The sequence below is a fragment of the Temnothorax nylanderi genome, unplaced genomic scaffold (genome assembly GCF_030848795.1).
Source record: "Temnothorax nylanderi isolate EJ_2023f unplaced genomic scaffold, tnyl_v1.0 TNYL_tig0485_pilon, whole genome shotgun sequence".
NCBI classification, from domain to species: Eukaryota; Metazoa; Arthropoda; class Insecta; order Hymenoptera; family Formicidae; genus Temnothorax; species Temnothorax nylanderi.
In genome coordinates, this window is record NW_027249547.1 from 55,136 (window position 1) to 83,055 (window position 27,920).

The 27,920-nt window shown below is 39.6% G+C and overlaps 4 protein-coding genes across 5 annotated transcripts; 2 read left to right on the plus strand and 2 right to left on the minus strand.

The window, feature by feature from the left end:
- The first annotated feature begins 48 nt into the window (after positions 1-48).
- On the plus strand, positions 49-3,400 carry Hmg-2 (High mobility group protein 2). 2 transcript variants are annotated; one of them, XM_071722428.1, is made up of 9 exons: positions 49-291; positions 354-466; positions 539-739; positions 993-1,158; positions 1,234-1,348; positions 1,420-1,581; positions 1,655-1,736; positions 1,830-2,045; positions 2,126-3,400. In XM_071722428.1, exons 3-9 carry the CDS (start codon positions 610-612, stop codon positions 2,260-2,262), a joined length of 1,008 nt encoding a protein of 335 aa, XP_071578529.1. In that variant the 5' UTR covers positions 49-291; positions 354-466; positions 539-609; the 3' UTR covers positions 2,263-3,400. The 2 variants fall into 2 exon arrangements, with proteins under 2 accessions (XP_071578529.1, XP_071578530.1); XM_071722429.1 differs by having other exon boundaries at positions 360-466.
- On the minus strand, positions 2,434-8,648 carry LOC139783273 (protein MMS22-like). The gene is made up of 20 exons (XM_071722425.1): positions 7,694-8,648; positions 7,336-7,564; positions 7,103-7,237; positions 6,874-7,027; positions 6,629-6,808; positions 6,425-6,547; positions 6,162-6,365; positions 5,851-6,098; positions 5,665-5,765; positions 5,435-5,607; positions 5,197-5,355; positions 4,874-5,117; positions 4,541-4,769; positions 4,383-4,479; positions 4,118-4,309; positions 3,862-4,035; positions 3,435-3,797; positions 3,162-3,364; positions 2,892-3,080; positions 2,434-2,803 (listed from the first exon to the last, which is right to left on the minus strand). Exons 2-20 carry the CDS (start codon positions 7,548-7,550, stop codon positions 2,749-2,751), a joined length of 3,438 nt encoding a protein of 1,145 aa, XP_071578526.1. The 5' UTR covers positions 7,551-7,564; positions 7,694-8,648; the 3' UTR covers positions 2,434-2,748.
- On the plus strand, positions 8,634-17,349 carry LOC139783274 (uncharacterized). Its single transcript, XM_071722426.1, has 17 exons — positions 8,634-9,025; positions 9,442-9,566; positions 9,655-9,915; positions 10,058-10,250; positions 10,348-10,537; positions 10,611-10,857; positions 10,941-11,055; positions 11,141-11,230; positions 11,328-11,542; positions 11,619-11,841; positions 11,933-12,097; positions 12,171-12,529; positions 12,602-12,756; positions 12,842-13,120; positions 13,197-13,444; positions 13,528-13,657; positions 13,749-17,349. Exons 1-17 carry the CDS (start codon positions 8,996-8,998, stop codon positions 13,853-13,855), a joined length of 3,132 nt encoding a protein of 1,043 aa, XP_071578527.1. The 5' UTR covers positions 8,634-8,995; the 3' UTR covers positions 13,856-17,349.
- Positions 17,350-17,751: 402 nt separating this feature from the next.
- On the minus strand, positions 17,752-27,515 carry LOC139783275 (trehalose transporter 1-like protein). The gene is made up of 6 exons (XM_071722427.1): positions 26,104-27,515; positions 22,112-22,195; positions 20,302-20,649; positions 19,689-19,846; positions 19,022-19,474; positions 17,752-18,834 (listed from the first exon to the last, which is right to left on the minus strand). The coding sequence occupies exons 2-6, from the start codon at positions 22,166-22,168 to the stop codon at positions 18,258-18,260; spliced, it is 1,593 nt and encodes a 530-aa protein (XP_071578528.1). The 5' UTR covers positions 22,169-22,195; positions 26,104-27,515; the 3' UTR covers positions 17,752-18,257.
- Positions 27,516-27,920: the final 405 nt, after the last annotated feature.

The window sequence follows — 27,920 nt, forward strand, 5'->3', positions numbered from 1 at the left end:
AGTGATTAGCTTTCGAGAGTCCTCGTCGCCGATCGTGTCGAGGACGATATCCGAAAGGGAGGAAAAAGAGATCGAAGAGATCGAGTGCCGACTGGCGGAGTGCGCAAACTGCCGCAAACAAGCGCGATAGCGCGCCATGTAAAGTCTCGTTGCGGCGATTGTTGTACATACTGTAATGAGACGGCAATTAGCTCCCTAGCGGTTTAACCTCGCAGCTGAGTGACAAGCAGTGACAAGCAAATTTTTCTTGATGCGATTTAGTATATAGGAGCTCGGTTTTCAGTTCTTATGGTACGTTTTGTACTCCAATAGATAACAATATTTATTTTACAAGCGCGAATAATTACGCATAGTTGCAGGACGTGTAAAGATTTGCATTTGCACCGTGGTTGTGTAATGGACATTGTCATGCAATATTGGACATAAATGTACATTTTGCTTGACGCGTTGCTCTTCAGTTCTTATGGTACGTATTGTGGATGATAATATTTATTTCACACAGATTTAAATAATTTAAATAAATTATATGGTGTTACAGAGAGCATGAAGATTTGATTCGCGCTGTAGACATATGATGGATGTATAGCCTGAGATCGACAGGGTGATTTTATGTTGCAAGACCAGCATCGGAGGGACAACGTATCACGGAAAATGAGCGAGACTCCAACGAATGATGTACCTGAGAGCAACGGTGCGATGGAGCAGCCTGCTTACAACGGGGAAGCAGAGGAACACGCTGGTAAATTGACTTATCGCATTAAGGATGACTTTGACTAACTTAAGAGTAAACTTTGGTTAATTTAATCAGTGATTGATTCAACCAGCAGAATGGTCTACCAGCAAAATTTCCATATAAATTTACTCTGTCTCTTAATTTAATCTTTTATGAACTACAAAAAATTAATAATTCTATCCATATATTAACAAAATATTTTTTACTTGATATTACTTGATAAATTAAATGCTGATTGTAGTCCTTTCTGTTTCATTAGTCAAGTCTCCAGTGAGTATAGAGGAGAAGGCACCAGATTCTGTATGTGACAATGGTGTAAAAAGGAGTGCCACCGCCACTGGCAACACGCCGAATAGAACGAAGAAACGTAAGAAGGCTCCGAGAGACGCCACTGCACCGAGACAGCCTCTGAGTGGTTACTTCCTGTAATGATTGAATGTACAAGTATCTTAATATACGCTAGAATAGTGTGTCTATAACGAAATATAACGTGCACGTAGGTTCTTAAACGACCGAAGAGAGACAGTCCGAAACCAGAATCCAAGCTTGACGTTCACAGAGATTACGAAACTTCTAGCTGCGGAATGGAGTAAATTGCAAATCGATCAGAAGCAGGTTCGTTGCGCTTTTACAATATCTCTTGTCGTTTCTCTGTAACACTAACATGGAGTGATAAATACTTGCAGCGTTATTTGGATGCAGCCGAGCGAGACAAAGAGCGCTACAATCGCGAGTTTAGCAATTACAAGCAAACAGAAGCATATCGGCTGTTTAACGAAAAACAATCGGAGAGACAAAATGAAAGTAAGAAGGAGAGAAACGGCACGGACGTAAATGCTGAACAGAATGTACGATGATATATTACTATACTATAAGATTGCGGCTAATCTATCGTAACGCTAATGGAAACTCTTTATTTAGGATGTTGAGCAGGAAAAGGACAATGATTTTACAGGCTTCGATATCCCTATTTTCACAGAAGAATTTCTTGATCATAACAAAGGTAAAGAAGTTACAGTAACTGCGAATAGTCGGTAAAATATATTAGATATAGTAGTGCAGACAAATTTTAAAAATAATGAAAATATCTGTGCAGCCTGTGAGGCTGAATTAAGACAATTGCGGAAAGCCACGTCCGATTATGAAGCTCAGAACGCAGTTCTCCAGCGACACGTGGACAGTTTGCACGCAGCTGTGAATCGCTTGGAGTCCGAAACTAATCAACAACGAACGACCAATCAAGCTCTGCAGCGTCACTTGGATTCTCTTCGTTCTCAACTGGCAGGCTGCTTCGCCACCATATCGCTTCCAGGTGAGTTTCCGCAGAAAATTCTCTCGCCGATTCCATGTCAGTTCGAGGCTCTATTTGTACAATTACTTAAATTTTTGCAGGCACGTACGACGGTGCTACATTACAAAATATGGACAATTATTTCGAACGGTTGGAGTCTCTGTTGAACGGCAATGCCGAGCAAAGTCTACGTAACGCCGTACGTAGTGCCGTGTCCCGTCTCGAGTTAATTGGATGACGATCGCCTCTGGGCAATACAACCAGTGCGTCGTTGAAACACCATCGTTCGAGGCATTCACATCGAAAGTAGCGGGGCAAATTTAGGTGTGTTGTTTTAAGTGGTTTTGTAAATTTCATCTTATACCTCACGATAGGACCAATGATTGCCGGTTATTTAAGTAAATTTACGTGTGTATCGCAGCTAATTATATTTGTGGCATTTTCATAGTATACGTGACAATAATTTATATCTTATTTTATACTTATTTTGATCGAAATTTTATTTTAAATATAATATAGCGATAATTTCTATTTCTGTTACGTATCTCGATATAAACTTGGGCCAACTTACGCACTTCTGTACATTGAAATAGTTTCATGTCCATTGAAATCAAGTTCTTGTTGATTAATACTTGATGATTAATTCGAAAATCGAGAAAATTTAGTCATTATTTAGAATATTTAGTGTTTATTAAATTATTATTAATAAATTCTTGTGATCCTGTCATGAATTATTGTCCACACTCAGCATGTGTTTTTTCAATTGATTCGACAGAAACCTGAAATTATAATAATTTTTAATCTACATCATGCTACGAAGGCACAAGAATTATTATTTCTAATTTAGAGATTTGTGATTATTCTTACCTCAAAGATGCCGCATTGGGTCGGTGATATTGTTCGGCATAAAGTATGATGGTTTCAATTTGCGGAAATAAACTGATTATAATACTTTTCTTTATCAACAAGACAGATCGTATGAACTCAAATGTAAATTGCGTATTTATCATCAAATATTTTTTCACTGCAGCAGAAATAGCGGCTTGGAATTTTTCCCTGAAGATTCGAAAATTTATTATAAATTATTTATATATATAATTTAAACTTTAGATATAATATATCTCGATATTTGTTCACCTGATGAATTTATCTTCTTCATAATAAGGACTTTTAATTACGTCATTGATAAAGTCAATTGTGTGCAACTTATGTGGATGGTGATCATGAACCTTCATGTAGCATCCAAAGATGTTCGGTGAACAAATTTGAATAATGTGTTCCGTAATATATTTGGGATATTTTCTTCCTTCTTTAAGCAATGTTTTTATAAGCCAAGTTATCTGTGTGAATGTATAATAAATATATTTGCAACCACACTGTGACATTGAATGAATAATAACGACTTCGTACCAAGTTGGAGTGTTTGTGCATGATATTGTCGGATGATATATTATAAAAGTTTGACATTAACGTTTCGAAAATCGAACGCAGAAAATCACTCTTTGCTTCCTTGAAACATTTTAGCAACGTATCGGAAACTTTCAAACTGCAACCGCCGTTTACTTCAATTATCAAAATCGGCAGGTATTGATCGAAGATATCTCTGATCATCGCTTGTAATAATATGTCGCTTTTGACATTCAATTTTTCCAGACCGAGTATTATCATTGAAAATATCCTCTTTCCTAAATATTTTATATACGACTGTGCAGAGTTCTCGGGTACCAACATAATTTTGTTGATGAGCGTTCTTAACATGTCATTTGGTTGATTCTGTAAAGGTAAGATTTTTTTTAGAATGTAAGTATTTCAGCAGCAATCATCAAGTTATACGTACTTTAATGTATAGCGTCGGAGAAATGCAGAGAATCAATGTACCGAGACATCTATAGATCCAGAATGCGATCTCCGAATCTTTTGTTTCCTCCGTTATAGGTATCATGGCCCACTTCTCTAAATTTTTGAAATACATCTTACATTTTGCATTGTATTGAAGCTTTTCTTGCTCAGACTATGAAATTTTGTCAGTTGTATTAATTTGTTCCTAAATCAAAGTACGAGTGAAATACGAGCTGGATTCGTAAAATTAATACCTTTAAAATATTCTGCTTCTTCATTAATGATATTATGAATATCAAAATAGGTTCGTCACTGTTCTTAAATTCGTATATATCATAATCCGACACGAATATCTCTTTGATTTCACTGAGATTGATAATATAATTTTGCAGAATCCTTATACCTTCCTTGTTTTCGCAACCAATAATGGAACATTTTATCCAAGCCTAGAACATGTATTTTATGAACTCTTCTGATCGTTTCGTAACGTGTAATAATATAGCAAACGTATGTACGAACTTGGATGAGAATAGTATCGAAATTTGTAATTTCCTTTTTCAAGTTTTGCACAGCTTGCTCATTCTCGAGAATCGATGTTAAATAATATTGGGTAATTCTGAAGATGAGATAGTTTATTATTTTTAATAGACACTGATTTTCAGATGAAATATTTTTACCTTATATCTTTCACAAGTATTGATGCTGCAAAGTGCTGAAATAAAGATATAGCCGAGTGTTTATACTTCTTAGCGGTAGCTGGTTCTCTGACTGCTTCTAAAGTAAATATGACGGCTAATTTGGAAATAATCTTATAATTATTGCCAGTGAGTACGGGATCGAAGACGAGTTGGCGAACTCTGGATGCGACAAAACACCACAGCGCGTCTAACATCTTCCTGGCACCGTCTGAAAGCAAATTTTAGCAAAAATGTTTGTACGTTCGTCACACAAACTTGAAAATACATCATCTGGAATTAGCATATTCGAGGTAAAGACAAAAACATACCAACCAGAATTGTTACAAGAAACTTGCAGGACAATACATTTTTCGAAGACATTTGCCAGCATCTCTAATAAAAATGCAATTCTGTTCTTTGGGCATTCCAAAAGATAACGATCGATCCAACCACCGATGAAATTAAACTCTTCTAGATCCATTTTCTCGTTGCCAGATAAAATCGTGTTCAATACATCAACGAAATTGGTCATCATGGAACGAGATGTTTCATCTTTACGACAACTTATCAAGTTGATCTATAAGACAAAAAATCAGAATATACAAATAATTTATATGATTTACTTTTGCGTAATTTACATAAGAAATGGATCATACCGTTTCTGTAAAATGTCCAGCTATGGAACCAAGAGATAATCTTCTTTCATTGAACAACAGGAGACATGATAGTTTTCCTTTCCAAATTAGATTGCATTTTTTATTGTATTCGTTATTCAATTCATGCGTGGATGGTAAGAGATCTAACATTGTTGTACACTGCAAAAACGTGTATTAATTTATATCGATAATATATTATAATGAAACTGTAGTAGCACAATCGTATACTTTAACTTACTACATTCGTAATATCTGCGGTAATAGCTAAAGTGATAAATAAAGATATGAAGTTGTAGAGGCCACTCTCGGAGAACTCTGCTACTTTGTTCTTTGAAAATTTCGTATATACACGCCCCTTAATTTGATTCCAATATTTAAGATCTGACGTGCCATATTTTTTTAAAAACATACCTAAAAAAATTGATCTTTATAACACAATCTCTACTCAAAAAATTTTGACAAACTCACCTATCAGGTGCAAGAACATGCCATAGCTGGACTCCTTGGAATGTTCAAACTTGCCGTAAATTCTGTTATTAATTTGCTTCAGAATATCCATAGGTGTCTTCCTACAAAAAAAAATATTCGGACTTTATTTAATTTATTCGGATGTGTAACTACAATTAAATTTACGTGTAAATCATTTAAACATACTTTTCAAGGGACAGGGCCCAAGGTCCAGAAGTCTGTAATAAGAATGGTTGATCTAATCTTTTGTGGAAACAGTCCCAAAGAAACGATATAATTGGCACTCGCGGTTGCCACCAATTAATAATAAGATCGTGTAATAGTGGTATTATGATCTTGAGCTCTACATCAAGCTCATCTCTTTCACCGTCTTTTCCACCTTTACACACGTAAGCTTTCAGGACCTTTTCAACTTGTTCGCAATTTGATCTAATCTGTAAATGGACATATATCTGTTACATGATCTGTGAACTTCAATCTAATTTGTTATATATTACCCTCGGAGAATTAGACTGCAGGTATACGCCATCGTTACTGTATCCGTACAACAGAGACAGATGATATATTATCCAGATGCAAAACAATTCGGGATTTTTACAATCTGGCAGAGAGGAGTCCACGCTTTTGTGCCAGAATATTGCTTGGGATTGATTCCTACTCAGTACTCTATCGACACAACTATTTACAAGGTCCCAAAACGTCTAAAAAATTTTTATTACAATAAGAATATACATCTGCGAAATTATTAGTAGTAGTTTACCTTAGTTTTCTTCCTTTCTCCTAAACTGTCGGCAAATATTTGAAACATGAGCCACAATTCTCGCGTGCATGTGCAGCAGTATGGCGTTTTCTGCGTGAGATCCACAGTCCAGCTTAAAGCTAACTGAATAAAAAAGTAAAGAGAGATATAAAATAACGCGTTTATTACAGGAAACGAGTTAAATGCTTCAACCGTTTTTATTACCCTCTCAAATATTTTCAAGGCAGAATATAGGAGATCATTGATGGCAATTTCAGCGGTGTTTTCAAACTCCTCCAACTGTGTGTGATATTGGTACCATATAGTTCTCGAATGTATTAACGTGGCGAAGAACCACCTTAGTTCTAGATGCATGTGGTACAAATGAAACTCTGGCTGGTTACACTGAAACAGAAACAACTGTGTTACGTTGTATCGCTCAGCCAAAGGCAATAAATTTCTTTAATCACCTTGTTGCCTGTATTAGAAGCAGCATAATGCAGAGTCGAATCTGGGATGCTGTGTAGCATACTGAGAAAGTGTTTAACGCAATCAAACAGAGTATCCACATCTTTGCTGATTTCAGGCATTACTGTTTCTAACGCACCAAGATCCCACTTTATGCTGCAATATCGAAACGTAAGATGAGTCGTTTATCGCAAAATCAAAACATCGTAGAGATATAGACATTCCACTTACCTGTTCATGTACGCACGGAAATATACAATAAATTCGCAAATCATCCTCCTTAGAGAAAAGTAATTGACATTATCGTTATTGCATAATCCAGATATGACTGGTCTCTCCTGCCTGTTTAATATTTTCAGCTGCATCCTACCAAGGAGACAAGTATGATTGATGTATTATAGTTCACCTAGTAGAGCCAGTGAAGGTAACAATGAAGAATTTTTTTTCTCGGGAAACACTCTTACTCCATGCAATTAATAAGATGTTTAAGATTCATCACGGCGACCGCTCCGGGCATGACGCAGTCGAAAAGCCTGACTTCCACATGGGAAAAGGGACAGTCGGTTTGTGGAAAAACCGCATTGTCCACCTCTCTGCGATAAAACAGCCCACCTCTGCTCAGCTGCCAGTCGTTGACGTTCACCTTACCGTTGCAGTCGAAGGTAGCATCGAGATCCATCTGTAAAGTTTCTGCTGCAAAAAAACCACTCGTCAGTACATACATCAGAAGATTGCAGTCAAATGGCACTACAACAACACATTGTATTGCAGTGGCATTACAACAATACATTGTAATAAGTAATAAACTTCTCGTGTTCATACTTGCGATAATAGCTGCAAAATTCGCGTTTTAATCGCGTCGCTGACATATAAATTGCATTTAAACGATCTCAAGGATCCTGATTATCCTGAAACACTGAAGAACGTGCCCATCAGTGCCCATGCCTTGGCTAGCAGACGACTTTCGTGCGTTTTGGCGGCATCTCCATAGTCCATTCTCCAGTGGCGCTGGTCACGTGCGCGAGATGGGACAAAACGCGATTGAATTCGACTGACGGGAATGTGCGATAGAACATCACCGAAATGTAATTATCTATCTTAATTATCTTCTTCGAGAACTATCGTGTCTATGATATCTAAGTATCGTAATTATCTTTTATCAAACTGAACTAATTAAATTTATGACAGGACGACTTCGACTAAACTTGGATCAACTTAATCGGCGATTATAAACTCGGCGGACTCGGCCGGCAGAATTGCCTAAAGTAGAATTTCTATATAATTTGTTATCCTTAATCTAATTCTTTACCTTCTATTAAACAACAAAAGACCTATAAATTTATCCACGTTAACAAATATTATTTAGTTTTTATCTAATATCTTATCTCCGTTTAATTTGTCAAATTATAATACTTGCAGTATTTTATTAATTTTGTGGATAAAATTATTAACTTTTTGTTGTTTAACCTTTCCTTAGAACTACTGTGAGAAAAAAACGCAACAAAAAGACAATTTTTTAAAAATGCTAATCAGTCAATTGCGGTTTCAGATAAACACAATTAAAGTGCCGCAGCTACTTTCCTTATCTCCACTTTTCTCACATATTTCTCGTCTATTCTCTCATACAATTCCTTTGTATTCCGGTTTCCCTATAACGATATCCGCTCCTCGAGAAAAATCTCCCTTCTCTCCTCCCGAAGCCGCGCGATCTGGCGGCCTGGCGCGTCCGTTGTTTACAAGCTCGCGCCAGCTCGCGCGCACGACGACGGACGACGTCGAAGATGGCGACGGAAACGAGGAGCGCGTCGGACGGAGCGGCCACGTGCGCGTGAATACCCACGACCGCGACGGTGGGACGCGGCGAGCAGCGAGCTGCGGCGAGCCCGACGGTGCGTCGTTCGCCGTTCAGACGACCCGGCCGTGAAGCGAGACGCGAACTGGACGCGTGACACGCGCGCCCGGCCCGGGCCCGACCGGATCGCGCTCACCCAGTCGGCGACGGCGGCGTTCGAGAGGACGGGTCTTTTGCCCGATGACTCACCCGTTCGCGATCGGGTGACAATGCTCCCGTGAGGAGGAACGACCGCCCGGAACGCGGAGATCCCTCGCGCCGCGCTCGCCAACATGAACGTCTTCAAGGATCTTCACGAAGAGGTACGTCGCGTCCTCTGCTCCTTATTCGAGCTATCGCGTCTATTTACGAGGCGCAGGTTAGCTCACTCGTGTCAAATTTGTGTTTTCATCTGGCGCGGATGTTCTCCGTACTCCGTACGTCTCTGCAGCTTCCCCCTTTCTCCTGTAAAGCCTAAATGCAGATTGTCATTGTACATTCTGTCTTGGGAATTTTTTAAAATCAAGTTTCTTTGTTTTGAAGAATGCATGAAGGTTCTTAGTGAGTCTTGCTTGTATTTTGATTATGTATGACCACGGTAAGACCACCACCGTGTGTACGACCTGTATGATGATATATTGTGCTATTTATTTCTTTTATTGCAATTGACAAGTGTCTTTAATGTATAAATTTAGACAAGAGAAAGGGAAATAACCTTGTAACTGTTTTATTTTCACAGCCTCCTCTGTTACAAGCCATATTTCACGGAAATGTGGAGGCAGTTCGTACGTTGCTATCACAAAAGGAAGATGTCAACTGGCAAGACAAGGAGCAGCGTTCCCTCTTACATGCTGCGGCATATAGGTCAATATCTCAGTTAATAAAATGCTGGAAACTTAATGAAAGTCGCTTCAATTACTCAGTTAAAATATTTCTGGTATTCACGTTTCAGGGGGGACACGGTTATTGTAGAACTTCTCTTGTTAAACGGTGCGGCACCGAATAGCAAAGATAAGAAATGGTTGACTCCCTTGCACCGAGCCTGCTGCTCGGGCAATCACAACGTAGTGGACATTTTGTTGAAATTCAAGGCGGACGTGAACGCCCGAGATCGCAGTTGGCAGACACCTCTTCACGTAGCAGCAGCAAATAACGCATCGCAATGCGTAGAACTTTTAATACCACATGTGTTAAATATCAATGTCACAGACAGGTTTGTACATACTTTTTGTATTGTATCATTATTTCGGTAATCTCACGATGACTGTACAATGGGAAAAATCACAGATTTATAAATTCTTAATATAAACGCACATTGAATACATAGATTATTGTTAAATTATTAATTTCTACAGAGGCGGAAAAACGTGTCTTCATCATGCGGTGTATAACGGGCATGCCCAAACATGCCAATACCTTATAATGTTTGGTTCCGTGATAAACGCCTCCGACAAGAAAGACCGAAGGGCTTTGCATTTCGCGGCGTACCAAGGCCACAATGAGATTCTGAAAGCGTTGATAGACAAAGGTGCCGACGTGGACGTTAAGGTACTAATTTTTTTTTTATTAAACTTTCGGTAGAACGCTTTTAGGTGTATCTTAGTTGTACTGTATATGTAATTACTTTGTGTATTTCTGTGTTAAGGATCGAGATTTATATACTCCATTACATGCAGCAGCCGCGTCTGGTAATGTAGAATGTGTGCACATTTTAATCGAAGCTGGCGCCGATATCGAGGCCAAGAACGTGTACGGAAATACACCGCTGCATATCGCGTGTTTGAACGGATGTCCCCTCGTAATCAAAGAACTTGTAGCCAATCGCGTTAATTTAGGTGAGTTATTATCAGGATTCGGTACTAGGATTCACGACATTTGAATAAACGTTATATCTGTCGATCACAACAGAGGCCGTGAATTATCGAGGGCAGACCGCGTTGCACGTCGCTGCCGCCAGCCTGCATGGTGTTCACTGTTTTAAAATGTTGATATACAATGGATTGAAAGTCAACGTTCAATCGGAAGACGGCCGTACACCGTTACATATGACTGCGATCCACGGGAGATTTACGAGATCAAAAACGTTGCTGGATGCAGGAGCTTTTCCAGATGCGAGAGATAAAAATGGAAATACCGCGTTACATATCGCCGCTTGGTAAATTATCTACAGAATATAAATCTGTTCTTTGTAGACATCACCTGTTGAATAAGATGGTAAAAATAAACTTCAAATTACAGGTTTGGCTTCGAATGTTTGACGACATCTCTATTGGAAAGCGCTGCGTCTCCGGCTACACGCAACGCACAGCAGCGTACACCTTTGCATCTGAGTTGTCTAGCGGGACATATAGAAGTGAGCCACATATTTTTTCAATATTTATACTCAGTTTACTGTTTACATTACGACGATTTAATGTCCGATTCATTTTTATCCGCAGGTCTGTAGAAAATTATTGCAACTTGATAGCAGGCGAATTGACGCGCGAGATATCGGTGGCAGAACAGCCTTACATTTGGCAGCATTTAAGGTAGCGTGTCGCTTAACTCTAATCTTTTATAGCATTCTTAATATTTTTTTTAAATCTAATATAAATATATTAATCGTATTGTGATCATTCTAAATAGGGTTCCGTAGATTGTTTGGATCTGCTGTTATCTAGCGGTGCCAATTTTCGTCTTGTTGACAATGACAATCGATTGGCTCTTCATCATGCCGCGTGTCAAGGACACTATCCTTGCGTCTTCACTTTGGTTGGGTTCGGTAGCGATTCAAACGCTCAGGACGTGAACGGTGCAACACCGTTACATCTGGCTGCAGCGGCGTCGAATTCTAATGCCGAGTCAGTATCAGTCTCCCTTTAGCGGACCAATTTTTCGCATTTATTTGTTTATATAATTTATTTTAATTTTGCGCAGGTCTTTCAAGTGCGTGCAATACTTGCTGCAGCACCGGGCAGACCCGCATTTACGCGACAAACGCGGTTTCACCGCGATTCACTACGCGGTGGCGGGTGGCAATAAAAAGGCACTGGAAGCGCTTCTGAATGCGTCGTCGCAACCTTCGAATCTGGCCGCTTCGCTCAGCTCTTCGACCGGACAGGAGCCGCCCCTGCCGGCGCTCACTCCGATACACCTCGCGGTAAATACAATGGACATGCAAATTTAAAATTATTCGATATCAATGAAATGCGAAGCCGTATATTCCTAACTCGTAAAACGTGTTATCTCAGGCATATCACGGTCACGATGAGATCTTGCAACTGCTTCTACCTTTGTTCCCTAATACAAATATCAAGGAAGACAGTGGGAAGACACCGCTGGACTTGGCCGCCTACAAGGGGCATAAACAATGTATCGTGCTTCTGCTGCGATTTGGCGCTTCTGTGGCAGTGCAGGTAAGAAGAATCTGGATTTCCCGCTTGGTAAGCTACGTTTATACACGCAGCACTAACGTCACCGTGTTTCCAGGACTCCGTCACGAAACGCACGCCTGTGCACTGTGCTGCCGCGACCGGTCACGCGGATTGCCTGGCTCTTCTTCTGCAGAACATGGACGATCCCAACGTGGTAAATTGCTACGACTCCAAGCAACGCACGGCTCTGACGCTGGCAGTGGCAAACAACTATCCGGAGTGCGCGATGCTGCTGCTAACGTACAAAGCCGACTGCAATTTGCCGGACGTCAATAAGCACACGCCGCTGTTTCGCGCGGTGATCAACGAGCGTGATAATCAGTTGGTGAAACTGTTGTTAAAGCATGGTGCCCAAGTGGCAGTGCAAGATGTAAACGGTAAAACGCCGTTACATTTAGCAGCTGCTTGTGGCAGGTAAGAAGTTACGTTCGTACAGAATTTTTTACCCTAGTATAGAGCTGTTCTACATCGCGAGTCTGTTTGTAGATTGTATGCTTTAGCCGCCCTCGTTAAAGCCGATCCGACCGCGGCGACTTTGAAGGACGATCAAGGCTGCACGGTGCTCCATTGGGCTTGTTACAACGGCAACTCGAATTGCGTGGAGTATCTTTTGAATCATAACGTGTTCGATTCTTTGGAAGGCATGTAGTTTCTTACACTTCAAAAATGATTATCGAACAATGCGTTACGTATGTCAAGCTGATTTTTTTTTTTAATTATTTCCAGGTAATCCTTTTTCTGCCGTACATTGCGCCGTATATCAGGGATCCGCGCACTGCCTAGAGTTACTGATCAACAAGTTCGGCGGACAGGCGGTTGCTGCTCCGAGGGATTCGTCGTGTGGTTTATTACCACTGCATGTCGCAGCGAGTGCGGGATCCGTCGAGTGCGCGCGATTAATTCTAAACTCCGTCGGGCCGGAACTAGCCGGCCTCGAGACAACCGACTATTTCGGACGGACGCCGCTTCTTTGCGCGGCCGTCAACGGACAATGCAACGCTATTGGTAACTTGATCGCCCTGTAATGAAGTTACACACTTACGTGATATTCTCGTATTAATGAGACGTATTCCGTCAACAGAATTACTGCTCGAATGGAAAGCCGACGTGCGCGCTGTTGACTCCAATAAAAATACAGCGCTGCACCTAGCGTGTCAGAGACGTCATTCCGCCGCGGCGTCATTGCTCTTAAATTGGATCGAGTCGCTCGGCAACTCCGATACCGGCGACAAGAACACATCGCAATCGCAACGCGTTTCCGTCATTAATATGATCAACAAGCAGCAGAGAACGCCGCTGCATCTGGCGGCGAGAAACGGTCTCGTGACAGTAAGTTGAGATTATGTTTAACGATACAAGTATGACAGATGACATTTTCTGAGATGAGAAATGAAAAATGCTATTTTGTCCAGATCACGCGACGACTATTGCAATTGGGCGCGAGTGTTATAGCTGTTGACGCCGAAGGACTCACGCCCGCATTAGCGTGTGCCCCAAGTCCGGCGGTGGCCAAGTGTTTAGCTACTATTCTTGCCGCACAAGGTAATATTTCTTTTTATCCATTACCCGTTATCCATGTTTTAAAAACTATATGTTTATGCACAATGTAAAACCACGATGTTCAAACCGTCAGGTCAAAATGGAGAAACCGCACAATACTCGCCGGCTATTCAGCACACGTTGGAGGTATATCTGAACGGTGTGGATTCGCAGCACAGCTCCGACTCGGAGTTTTACTGACAGCGAGCGTCGGCACGCTCGGATCGTCAGATGTTCCGAGCGAGAATGAACGTTGGCTCGAGACGCGGCAACATCGATGCTGTTAGACTGATCTGGACGAGCGGCTGGCTCTTTTCCATTCTAGCGTAATTAGCTTCTAATTCCGACGAGCCGGGCGAGATTGCCGGAATAGGTGGATCTCCCGTGGTGACTAGCCTCATAAGTAGCAATCGTGACAATACCGATGTCTGCGCTATCGAAAACTCGATAGAGCAACTAACCGACTGCCAAGAGGGGTACGGATGTACGTATTATACGTATGTTAACCAGAGTTACTTAATAATAGCCGATAGACTTAGGTATACTTAGGATCAAGCTGTACAGTATTCAAAGTCATTCAGCTTTCTGTTCATGTAATTATACATACGCGAGGTGCAACATTGTCTTACATCTCGAGACACGACATTTATAAGAATCAAGTGTTGTAATTTTGTTTTAAAATTTGTCAATTAGAACGAATGTACATAACGTTTCAAGGATGTTCAGGTGCATATACTATTCGGTATCAATCGCGTTACGGAATATCCGTGTATAATTGACGATTAATGCGTTAATGTCAATTGTTTTCCCTCTACCATTTATATTGTAACTGGCGTGTTTTGAGACGACAGTTCGGTCAAATACCATCGTAATATACGTTTTTATTCATTAGGAAGAGTACAAAATTTCGCCATTAGCGCTGAACTCCCATACAGCGCACAACCGTTGAATCAACATCTCAAAAACATTGCATTGCAACGTTTTTTTTTTTTTTAGATTTAATGCTGAAAAGACATTGCGGAAACGTGTAATATCCGTTGAATTGCAATGTCGTGTAGACGTAATTCAACATTTAGAAAATATTGTTAAGTAGTGGTTAACATTGCCGCGTTTAGCAGAACATGTCTTTAGATCTAAAAGAGTAATCCAATCTCAGCTTAGAAAGTTTCCAACAGTTGCAAAATAAACATTCTGCTAAATGTGGCCATTTATTCAATTTACGTAAAATGTAGATTTTATAATATATTAAATTTGTATAAAGATATTTTTTATTTAAAATAATTATTAACATATATATATATATATATACATATATATATATATATATATATGTAAATAATTATTAATAAATATATATATAAATATATATAAATAAATATATATATATATTTTTTAATATCTTTATTCGAATTTCAAAAGATTAATAATTTGTTGAATGTTGTAGCAACATAAAGAATCACTGTAGAAGAATCAACATAGATTCAACGTTATATAGAAAGATATTTATACTTCAACATTCAACATTGCAATGTCTCAGCAACGTTGTTTCAACTTTTTGTGCTGTATGGGACTGTATTCCTCTTGAACATTACTTACGTATTCAAATTAATTTATTTTTAATTCTAGCGAAGTGTCGATTACACGATATCTATATTTTTCTCTTCTCTTAAATATCTTAAATATATAGACATATATCTCTAAAACATAGCTGAGAACGAAACATAGTTTTTCCGCACGCATTTGTGCAGTTTCCACATCTCTCATAGCCTATAACTTCTAAATATGATTATTAACGCACATACCTCCTACATTTTGAGCGATATGTTTGCCTGCATAATTTTCTAAATCAACTATGTCGGTTAATATAACGCGTATAATTCTCTCACGATCGATTAACGCGAGTCTTGAATATGGACCACAGAGAATAATAATAATAATAACGAAGTAATAATAGTTGCGTTAAGTAAGTCTCGAATGCAATTGTAAATCTAATGATGGATTTAACAGTAAAACAGCGGCGTATCATTCAGTTTTGTAGTCGAGTAGATGTAATAATAAAGAAAGGCGCAATTTGTTCTTATGGTAGGAATTTAGATATCAATGCAAATATATCGACACGGAAATCTGTAGACAATGCTCAATTGATTGCATTTAATAAACTAGATCATTTCTCATTAGTTAGCCAGACGTCTTCCATTCTTAGCGGCAGTCTCAGTTGAAAATTTCGACGGACGATCTCTGCGCTAACGCCAATCACATTTTATCTATGTTTACACGGATTTTATATATTTTTTCCTCACGCTTTCATCAGTTGCTCGGGTATTAAAATTCGCGCGTTCGCAGTGATTTTGTGACTTGGTTTGCCACACAAGAAAGTGTAGGATTATGACTTGTAAAGGAAAAATGCCGAAAGTATGAATGTAATTATCAATGTCCCAATGTTGTATATATATCGAAGGGAACCCAATTTATATATATATATATATATATATATATATATATATATATAATATATATCATATATATATATCATATATATATATATATATATATATATATATATATGATATATATATATATATAAATTGGGTTCCCTTATATATATAAACCCCTATATATATATAAACCCCTCTCGAGGACTCTGTGCAACAGGGCAGCGCAACGAGGAAGAGAAACGAGTATCTAGCTATTTTCTTAAAGATTTTCTAGTAAAGCCTAAACTGCCTGACTGTAATTGTATGTCGAATCAGAAAGTAGAGTTTGTAAATGTAAGATATGTAACGGCCGATCGAGGAATTGAATCGGGATACGTCGGAGCATTTTATTTTTAAATGTTTTACATGCTTTCTATGCTCTCCGTTAACATTTCTGATCGTTACGGCAGATCTATATAAATCATGATTGTAGTTTCTTGAAAATTATGGTATTGGTGACTGCGTTTTCTTGAAAATCATGGAAAATTATTGAAATACATGATTTTCCAAGAAGTTGCGATTTTTATGTAATTTTAACTTTATTGAAAGTGAAATGATGAAATTGCTTAATCCTCAAACGGCATAATTCTCAAGAAAATATAAGCATCATACGCGTAATGTAATTGATCAAGATGTTAAGGAGAATATTCAGTGCGGCAATTGTCTCATTATTTTTGTACTTAAAAATGTCTCCCCAAATTTTTGCATTTAATAGATTGTAAGCGTGATCCTTTTTAAGCGACGGTATACACATACTGACGATCTTGAATGCTAAATGTGATCGATATTATATCGTGTAATTCATCGATGAGAGGACATTGTAGTTTTATTGTACATATTAACTCCAATCATCGCTTGCGCGGCTAATAATTGCGCGGCTAATGAAATTGTTGATACTGGGAAATTGAGATCTCCGATTTGTACATGATTTTGTACTTGCGACTGTTTTATAAAAAAAAAAAAAAAAAAAACATAAATGCGGGAAGAACTGGAAACGTCGTGCGTGTTATTATCTCTCGGACGCGTGAAACTCCACATCACTGTAATATGTACATATTACGATCGAGAAAAGTATTTTTTCTATACTCCATCCCCGCATACGATTTTGCAAAATGTAATGTCATATTACATGGATATGATATTTTAAGGGGTTCTTACCGATATCATGTATCTGTATCACGAACATTTATAATCAATATACGTCATTGCGTTTTATTTTCACATATTGTGTTGTATTGAAAGAGTTTATTGTTCCTGAAATGGATTACAATTCACCTCTCTCATATTTCCTTTTACCCGCAAACCTTCAAACTCTCCAATCAGCCTCTAAAATCGGGGCGTATGCAGGATGAGAATCAGAATTGAATCCGAGATCTGCTGACTACGAGTCGACCACTCTGCGCGGTTCAATAATCCATTTTAGCCTCGAAAATCTTCTCTACTCGGATTTACACACCAGTAAAATTTCGCAGTTCTCTAATTTTATTTAAATACATATTGATTTATATTTAAAATAAATTATATTTAAATATAAAGTCGAAACTGCCAAGCTTTTATATCACTTTCAGCGAACGTTTTATCGGGGGGTGAAAGAAAGATGAATATTTACAGGAAGAGTGAAAATTGGTGGCTCTTGTCATTTTATGCAAATACACGTAATTAATATTATACTATACAATAAATTTTATATAATATGTACAACTTGTTAAGATGTACGCACAGTTTCAATCTGTGTAAAAAATATGTTCTTAGAAATAAAAAAACAGCACTGAGAAAATTTATACAGGAAAAATATTTAAGTTTCTGTATAAATTTCAAAAAATTACATAAAGTTACTTATATAAAAGTTATATAAAATTTCAGGAAGTATGTACAATTATGCGTAATCATTATAAAAATATTACATAAGTTTAATTTTCGATACCACGCTCCTAGGAATGTTCGTAATACTGAAGGAACATTTGGCGACGATAGATACAAAACGGTATCTGTATCAATTACAATCACTGAACAACATATTTCTCAGCTTATTAATTGTATAAAATAAATAAATATCTTAAATGTAATCTAAAACCATATAATTTCGCGTAGAAATTGTTTCTGATAAAAGTTTTTCCGAACTTCTCGCGCTAAACGCACACGTGTTCGAACGCGATGCTGGTTACGATTCGTTGATCACGAGTCGATTCCTTCTCAGGAACTTTGAGATCCTTTTCCAGTTTCTCCGGGGACAGCTCCAGGCAGAAATTGTCATAGACGTACGCATTCGCCGCGATATTCGACTGTTTCTCCTCCGAGATCGAAGTGAATCGCTGGAGGATGATGTTCTTTCTGGGAAAGATCTTGGGGGTGTACGTTAAGCTGTCGCTCGGCTTGCTGGAGAACTTCATCTCGATATCGTCGAGGCTGCGTCCCCGGGTCTCCGGCAATATCGCCAGGGCGAAGATCGCGCCTAGCACGCCGGCCGCGCCAAATATCCACATCGTGAACTCCAGACCTACGACAGCGTTCAGGTCCGGATAAGTCTTGATCGCGGCGAACGTCAATATCTGCACGATGCTGGTCGTGAGACCTCCCAGGCTGCCCCTGAACCTTAGCGGGTACAATTCCGAGGTCATGACCCACGGCAACGTGAGAAAGCCGATCATGGACGCGCCCACGTGAGTCCCGATGCAGAATAGTGGCACCCACGACGGCAGCTCGAATCTGGGCATATAGAAAGTCATATTATTTCTAAGGATCGCTAGAACCTTGAGAAATAAGAAGAAACGAAGAATTCCAGAAAGATATCCAAATTAAAAGTACGAGAGTGCAGATAAAAAATTAATTTGCTCTTATTCATCGTTCCTCGTATATTATAAAATTTGAAAGGATTGAAGGGGTTGAAGCGAACCTGAAGGAAAGGGCAACTCCCACGGCGGCGGCGGCCATCCCGGAGCCGCTGGCGAAGGCCAGGATCTTCCTGCCGAAGCTGTTGGCCAGTCCGGCGCCGAGGATCGACGCGAACAGCCTGATGACACCCATGCCGACGCTGGCCGCGTATTCATTCACGTCAATGCCGATATCTTTGAGCACGTTCACGGCGTAAAACAGGATAACGTAGATGCCGGACAGTTGCTGGAGTGCGAAGAAGGCGAGGAGTATCAGGAACGGTTTCCACACGTTGGGCTTGTGCAGCGCTCGTAGGAGACTCTCCTTCTTCTCCTTCCGCTTCGCGTTCGTCTCGCAGAGTTCCCGGTATTCTTCGTCGACGTTCAGTCCGGGACCTCGCAGCCACAGAAGAGCCTCTTTCGCCTCGTCCGTTCGACCCCTCGAGGCCAGCCAGGCGGGAGTTTCCGGTAGCATCCTGCAGAAACAGACCATTTCATTCAGCTATATTGAAGAATTATCCCGGATAGCCAAATCTGTCAAGAATAGATTTTCACTATCTACTATATAAATTTTGTCGATAGATTGTCAGCTGAAATATGTAGAATAGAATTTGAAACGCGCGTGCGAACTTTCGTGACTTTTTACTTCACAATTGCAAAAAAAAATGGATATGTCGAGGAAGCGATTACCGTGTCAACGCGAGCGACAGAATCGCGGGTCCGATGCTGATAGCGGCCGCCCTTTGCCACGTCGTGATGGCACCCAGGGTGTAGACCATTAAGACACCCAGGGAGACCAGAACTGGTCCACAACTTGCGAGCCACGCTCTTTGATCTGGCGCTGCCGTCTGAAAGAAAATCAGATATACTCTGTTAAATTCGTAGTGTCAAATTATATTTAATTTGAGTCATGTTTAACCATTCTTGTAGGTCGCCACTGCTTCTATTCGATATGTCGTTAATTTAACTAAAACATTGTTAATTTAACTAAACCAATGGAGTTAAAATAATGTTTTCTGTTAAAATAATAATAAATTTGGACACACACACACACATGGTAGTTAAAAATAACAAAATTGTTATTTAACTCATCAGGGCGTGGTTTCACAATTTTATCCTTTAATATTTAACAGTGTATTTTTACTTTCACAGAATTTGATCTGCGCGAATGGAATAACAAAGTGTATCATCGGGCGTAATTAATCGCACTAATTACAATCATCGCATGTATTCGTTTAGATATTACTATTATACACTTCATTAATGAAATCGTATAGAGTATTGTACGCGCGTTTCCGCGTACCTCGCTGACATAGAGATAGAGTCCGTTGGCCATGCCGGTGCCGAGGCCACTGACGAATCTGCCGGCGTACAGCATCGGCACGCTCCTCGATAACGCGATCAGCAACCAGCCGACGACGTGCGGCAGCGTGGCCAGGGCGATCGCGGACCTGCGGCCGAGGCATTCGGCGCAGATCCCGGCGGCGAGGGCACCGATAGGATTCGAGACGACACCGAGGGAGGCGATCCAAGAAGCCTGCGACTGGTCCGCGAAGTTCGTCTCCAGGAGCTTCGGTATCAGGATCGCGCTGTATCCCTGGGAGAGACCCACGGAAATCTGGCCGGAGTGCGCAACCAAGCCCGCGAGGATCTGCAAACGCCGGATTATTTCGTGAAATATTTACCGCAGATACAATTATTAATGATGATTCAACCCTAATTCCTTCTATTGGCGTAAAGAAACGGTATTAAAACGTCGTCCAGATATCTTTCTCTCTCTCTTTCTCTTTGTTTCGATATGAATTGGCACGTGTGTGTCGGGCGATTCGCGAGTATCTTCCGCAAGTTCGACGCAAAAGTTACGGCAGTGATAGCGTCGAACAGCGATGCGATAACGCGTCCGGCGTGCGTTATCATTTCACATTCGGAGAATAGCCGAAAAACGGATACGCTCTTACGCGTTATTTCACCGAGACGAAAGATTCACCTGCGTCGAGTAGATCATTCGTAACAATGCGTCTCCGTCGTTAGGCATTATCACTCGGATCGCGAGAAAGAGGTTTGTAAGCTGGCCGAAGGTTCCGTCAAGGATCGCGTGCGCTCGGGGCTATGAGACCCACATCGGCATCGGATTTCGTATGGAAATTCGCTTCCGAGCGTAACAATAAGCACGGGACTTGGACAAATAGCTAAAGAGCTCCGAATAGCTAAAGAATAATTCCGTCCCTCGGTCTTGCAGATACACGAATACCAGAGCACACGTTTAGAGTTTGATGCAATCACGAGGGTTTGGTCGAGAAATAAGTAAAAACTCAACGGATAAATAAAATAATGAATATATGCAAATTGATGGTTAAGAATTGTTAGTTAAGGATTATACTAAATCCACCGTTGGCCTACGTTGACGCTGTTAGACGGAAAATCGAGCGAAAGGATGCGGAATGTTACAACGAACGAAGAGTGTTACGCACGCTAGCTTCAAAAATTCCGCGGCGTCGAAGGACGATGACTGAGAAGGCCGATCTGCCACCTTCGCCGCCGGTTTATCCATTTATTTATTTATAAACGATCCTCTCCCCTTCGACGGCCTCGTTTAACAAAGCCTCTTTCTGCGTGCGTGATGCTCGCGATAGTTATTCTATAGCGACGATTGCAACGTTTCGAGCCGAGAATCGATCAGAGGCAGGAAATAAATGTATCCTCTACACCAATTACCTATTCTTACTTACTTATTATCATATTTTTATTACTTATTAATGTATCCGCGTTTCTTCGTTCCGGCTTCATAAAGTAGTCATTTTGTGCCTTTCGTGTTACATCGATATTTTCCGCGAGAAGAAATCTTGGCAAAAGGTTGCATCTCGCCTTTGTTCCGTATACGCTCGAATAAATAAGTATCTCAATAGGAATTATCTCCTCGTGCCGTTTGACATTTCGCTTTACTTCGCGAGACGACCAAGTACTTACCGAAGGTACGCAACGCGTCGCGCAAACGTAGAGCATTCACGTTCGGAATTGGTATCGCCGAAGAATGCGGCACCGTTCGCGGACGTGTTTAATTACGGCGCTGCTAATCGCAACGCGTAATCGTAACGCGGGATTAAGTGACTTACACCATTCTTGTCGCCGGAGCGAAGGATCTTCCACCAAAGCTTCGTCTGCGTGATCATCGTGCACCTCAGAGCGTGGCCAGGCGACTAAAAAAAATGACGAGATGCATTAACAGCGGATGTCATTATTAAATAAATAGTTTTGTCATCATTCGATAGATAATTACAGTCTAAAGTACGACGTGCGACTAGAGCCCTTTAAACATTACATTGATTGGATTAGATTAGACGTAATAATGTCTGGAATATATTATTGAGTCATCCTTATAAGTAATGCGGTTCTTTTAGAGATATTTTTGAAATAAAACAAAAAAATTTGATATTTTTATTTTAATCTAAAATAAATTTCCACACTGTTAGATATTAAAGGATAAAATTTAAATCAATACCTTCAGTTGAATAACATTTTGTTATTTTTAACTACCATATATACGTCGAAATTTATTATTTTAACACACAACATTTTATCTTATTATTATTTTAACTTTACTCTGGTTTAGTTAAATTAACGACATACTGAGTAGGAGCACTGGCGACCTAAGAATGATTAAAATGACTCAAATTGAGTATATAATTTGACATTACGAACTTAATAGTGTTGTTATGTACAACTTCTTCCCATCTTCATGTTAAATTTTTAATTTCCTGGCGATAAAAGTCTTTCCGTTTTGAGATAAAGAATAAATCAAGCTCCTTTTTATATCGCATTATTTATAGGATGGTCTAATGTTTAATTGACTTCGTATATTACCTATGATCGGCTCTCGTTGCACGTCTCTTTTTCGACTCTAAAAAAAAAAGTTCGATGAGCCGTTCGGCGAATCTCGCTTCCGGCGCGAGATTCGTGCCGATCGTTGAGAATAATGATACTACAATAATAACACGCGATCGCACTCGTGCAGAAAATTCCTCGAGCGCCCAACTTGGGGATCTCGATCTAGCCCAGGTAGCACATATTAGTTTCATATACGTTTTTCGAACGTATACATAGTTTCATAACCGTAAAGAACCGTTAAGAAACGTTTGAATAAAAATGTTTTTGAAACCATGATTTAAGAAACGTATTTTTTACGTTTCTACAGTTAACAAAAATATCTAATATTTGTTAAATTTTTCCTTACAAAATTATAATTTGCTTTATCTACATATATAATAGCTTTAATAGCCTTTTTTGAAACATTTAAATTTATATTGCACTAATTATTGCACAAAATAAATCATTTTATCCATGCACATATATCCACTTATTTACTTAAATTAATTTTGTCCTACCGGTCTTAATCTATTTGTCATCGGACAAATCTGAGCTTAGAAAACTTCCAACAGTTGCAAAATAAACGTTCTGCTGAACGTGGCCATTGAAAAAACATTTATACATGTGTTCCGTTTTGAAGAACTTCCTGAACTAGTGCACATCAGTAATGCAATTAAGTTAGAGTGAGACAAATATATTTTGTTTCACTTTAACTTATTGCACGAATGTGCACCAGTTCAGGAATTTCTTCGAAAAAGAATAGACGTCATAGATGGTATATGCATAAAGCTTCTAGAACATTCTCACGCATGTCTCAAAGACGTCATAAACACGTTTAAAAGACGTACAAAGTAGGAATTTTAAATATCTTTATCTAAAATATCTTTATCATTAAAACAAAACGCTTCTATAAAAGTTTTTTAAACGTTATTTTATCGGAAAAGAAACGTTCCATCGAACGTTTTTCGAATGGACATTTTTACTCATGAGAAACGTTTCTAGAAATCGGTTATAAAACGTTTCGGAAAAACGCTTATAAAACATTTCTGAAACGTGTATGTGCTACCTGGGAGACGAACTCGCGTAACTTTGATCCGCGATGAGAAGCGTACCGTTAACTCGCCCCTCGACACCGATCACATATTGTACAAGCGTTAATATCTACAAAGAGAATTCGCTGTGGTTAATAAAGAAAAAAAAATCGAAGAGATATTTCCACAGATGTGCGTTTCTCGGATTAATTGATTCCACGCCAATCGATAACGTCCGCGTTATGATCTGCGCGATCGGCTCTTGCATTATTCATTCGCACTTCATCGCTGTTTTATTAACATTCGCGGAGAGATGATCGATGCGAGATAAATACTTTTTAAATTCAATCTGTGTGTATTTTTTTTTGTAAATCTGCGCATCGATAAAAACCAATCGGAGTAGATCGCGTGACAGAAGGATTTTTAACGGAATTTAACTTCTTAAACACGTTTACTGTGTTTTATGGCACCGCGCGCGATTTCACGCGGCGCACAAATTGAATAATGATCGCGCGATTAAGCGATCGTTCGACCACTCGAAACGCTTAAGAAACCAGCAGCAAGGGCTCGTGACTCACGAGCCTGTTATCGCCGCTAGATCCTCAATCAGTTTCGCACGTTTTAACGCAATTTAACCCATTAACGCGGCACTTGTGGATTACAGGTCAAGACTTATCGTCACCATCGCGCGTCCATTCATCATGCCACGCCGCACGCCGCTTCGACGCCTGCAGTTTATTCGATAAGATCGACGAGGATTAACAACGTTATAAATCTGTTTGCAAATGTCAGCCGTGCAGATTCTCATGCGTTTTATGCGCTATGAAAGACGCATCCCGGCCGCCGTGAGATCCTTATTATTAGACGATTATGAGCGGATTAAGGGCCTTGGATGGTGCTCGCCCTTCCTGCCTATTAATGCTCAACAAGCTATCATGCGCTCCTATTGACGTCATTTTCATTGTACAAAAAATACACACACACACGTAAAATTTTTTAAATACAAAAATATAAAAAAATTAATAAATTTCGCATCCCACATAAGTTTGATTGATATCGTACAGTTGTCAGACGCAAAATAAATTTATCTCTTTTCAATCAGGCTTACATTGGCTCTAACTATCTTAATTTTTATTTTTATTAATCCAAGATTTGTGAGCTTGTAAGCTGCCGATAAAGTTGCATTCGAAGACAATCACATAATGAAGGAGAATGAATCACGAATGAATCATTCCGAAAATTACGAATTAACATTACCCCACGTCTCGGTTTCCGGTTCGCGTGCCGCGAGAAAAATGCACGTTGCCGTCAACGTGCAATAACGCATTTGCACAAAAATATTTCGGACGATGTCCATCTGTCAAAAGGATCTGCGATACTTGGAAGCGAAAGCGAGTCAATTGCGAGCGGATGCGGTTCGTGATTTCGACCGAAAAAGCGAAACGATGGCCCGTCACGTCCAGCCCGAAAAATTTTGAGTGATACGGCATGTATCTTTTTCTGTATTTTTTTTTAAATCCGTTTAGAGTTGGGATTTGGATCGTAAGTATGTCGTATCGTATTCACGGCGATCGCGGGTGACAGGCGCAATCCGATCGACACACCGTTGCGGCACGAGCACGGTCACCTTGTAATTATTAAAGCCGAAAAAGAAGAGATTTTTGCGCGAAGCCGAATCGAGAGTATCGGGACGCGCTGCAATTTTCCGAATCGCGATGACGATTTTCGTGACCGACAATACGCGCGTCACAGTGTATTAATACGAGATTTGTTTACGTGCTCCGACTGCTATTTTGGCGAACGGCACGAGAGCGAATTGGCAATACGCGCGATCTCGCGAGCAGGTTTCTCTGCGAGTAATTTTTCGAGCGCGATATATTGGCTTCAACGTATTAAAAAAAATAAATAAATAAATACTATTAATATTTTACGTAACAATTGGACGTAGGAATAATAACGAAAAATGTCGTAAAAGAATAAACAAATTTCGCATCCCCCACGTCAGGATGATTGATTCTAACTATCTTAATTAAATTGTACATAGAACGTGCAATAATTATCGGTTTAACTGGATAGAAAATTAATTTCGCATGAACGTCTGACAAAAAGCATTCGATTAATTCAATTTAATTTAATTAAGATGGATAATTTAACGAATAGCAATTAATTCAAGCATCACGATCGGAAGATAAATCACGAGATGTAAGTACCTTGTAATTATCAGCAACTCTCTCGGATCAGCAATGACAAGGATATTCCTCTCTAATATCTTGCACAATCTTCGCGCCGTTCCTCTTCCATATCGGCACGGATATCGACGGTGACAGAATCTCTCTATCTCTCTCTTTCCCTCGCTTTCAAGTCATCCCGAGAAACATCATCAGGACTTACTCGTCCGCGACAATCGCGACCGTTTATGTCGCGGACGCGGATCATAAATTAGGGAGGACGCGAGCGAAGGAGAAATCGGCAAAGAGGTTCCGACAACAATTGCAGAGTGGACTGATCCGTGATCGCTCGCGGGGATGACGACGATGACGTGGGAGGGTGCGAGGGAAAAGAGGGAAAAATAAAATCCGGAAGTTCAAGTGTCAGCGACGGTTTCCGGATCGGTTTGCGAATTTCCTTTCCGAAACGTCGCTGGGAAATATCTGTCGTAGGAGTCTCCTCCTCACGGGTTTTTCCTGCTGGCGCCGGTCGCACGCGTGCACATGGGCGGCTGCCCGCGTGTGTTGCGCGATTGAGAAGCGGTAAGTAGATCGAGGCAGCAGCACACCGCCGCGGCTTTTTTCGCGCTCGACACTGAGATGATTTTCGTCCGCGCCTTCGCATTTATACCGGCGCGGGCAAAGGCGGCCGCCGGCCGCCGGCCGCCGGCTCTCTCGAAACGTTGCGACGCGGTTTCGCGAAACGCCCTTCCAGGACGGTCCCTGAGATCTCCCTCTGGATACCCTCGCGAGGAACGAGCAAGGATATTCCTAAATTAAATTCTCCGAATTAATCTTATTTTGCAGACAGAATCGATTTGTATCGATTTTATGAGAGTAGGATTGTTCGGGTACTCCAACGGATGTTCTTGAACGGAAATGCAAATTGATCTGGATTTACGAATAAGATTAAAAATAAGCTTATATTTTTATTTTTAATAAGGAAGTACCCAGGTAGCACATACACGTTTCAGAAATGTTTTATAAGCGTTTTTCCGAAACGTTTTATAACCGATTTCTAGAAACGTTTCGAAGAAATTCCTGAACTGGTGCACATTCGTGCAATAAGTTAAAGCGAAACAAAATATATTTGTCTCACTCTAACTTAATTGCATTACTGATGTGCACCAACCAGTTCAGGAAGTTCTTCAAAACGGAACACACGTATAAATGTTCTTTCAATGGCCACGTTCAGCAGAATGTTTATTTTGCAACTGTTGGAAGTTTTCTAAGCTCAGATTTGTCCGATGAAAAATAGATTAAGACCGGTAGGACAAAATTAATTTAAGCAAATAAATGGATATATGTGCATGGATAAAATGATTTATTTTGTGCAATAATTAGTGCAATATAAATTTAAATGTTTCAAAAAAGGCTATTAAAGCTATTATATATATAGATAAAGCAAATTATAATTTTGAAAGGAAAAATTTAACAAATAGGTATTTTTGTTAACTGTAGAAACGTAAAAAATACGTTTCTTAATGGTTCTTTACGGTTATGAAACTATGTATACGTTCAAAAAACGTATATGAAACTATAATATGTGCTACCTGGGTATTATCTTCGCAAGGTACGCGCATAAAAATGAACGACGGATATTCTTGAACTGAATTTCAAAAAATGAATCGTACAATCAAATAATAATAATAATAATATACTCATATGGCGCAAATTAAAATTAAATAAATTTTTTATCATAAATAATAAAAATTATTCTAATTCGGCGACACTTAGAAAGTTATACTCATAATAAAATGCGTATAATATTGAGCTGTAAATTAAATTTAACGAATGATTAATTCCGATGACAATGGGGG

Coding starts and splice junctions, on each gene's coding strand:
- LOC139783275 (XM_071722427.1), bottom strand. CDS start 22,168: ATGATCACGCAGACGAAGCTTTGGTGGAAGATCCTTCGCTCCGGCGAC. Junction 19,847..20,301: donor TCTATCTCTATGTCAGCGAG/GTACGCGGAAAC, acceptor ATTTTCTTTCAG/ACGGCAGCGCCAGATCAAAG. Junction 18,835..19,021: donor GGAGTTGCCCTTTCCTTCAG/GTTCGCTTCAAC, acceptor CTATATGCCCAG/ATTCGAGCTGCCGTCGTGGG.
- LOC139783273 (XM_071722425.1), bottom strand. CDS start 7,550: ATGGATCTCGATGCTACCTTCGACTGCAACGGTAAGGTGAACGTCAAC. Junction 7,028..7,102: donor TTCCGTGCGTACATGAACAG/GTAAGTGGAATG, acceptor TCGATATTGCAG/CATAAAGTGGGATCTTGGTG. Junction 6,366..6,424: donor GAGAAAGGAAGAAAACTAAG/GTAAACTACTAC, acceptor AAAATTTTTTAG/ACGTTTTGGGACCTTGTAAA.
- Hmg-2 (XM_071722428.1), top strand. CDS start 610: ATGTTGCAAGACCAGCATCGGAGGGACAACGTATCACGGAAAATGAGC. Junction 740..992: donor GGAAGCAGAGGAACACGCTG/GTAAATTGACTT, acceptor CTGTTTCATTAG/TCAAGTCTCCAGTGAGTATA. Junction 1,582..1,654: donor ACGTAAATGCTGAACAGAAT/GTACGATGATAT, acceptor CTCTTTATTTAG/GATGTTGAGCAGGAAAAGGA.
- LOC139783274 (XM_071722426.1), top strand. CDS start 8,996: ATGAACGTCTTCAAGGATCTTCACGAAGAG. Junction 9,026..9,441: donor TCAAGGATCTTCACGAAGAG/GTACGTCGCGTC, acceptor TTATTTTCACAG/CCTCCTCTGTTACAAGCCAT. Junction 10,538..10,610: donor AGCCAATCGCGTTAATTTAG/GTGAGTTATTAT, acceptor CGATCACAACAG/AGGCCGTGAATTATCGAGGG.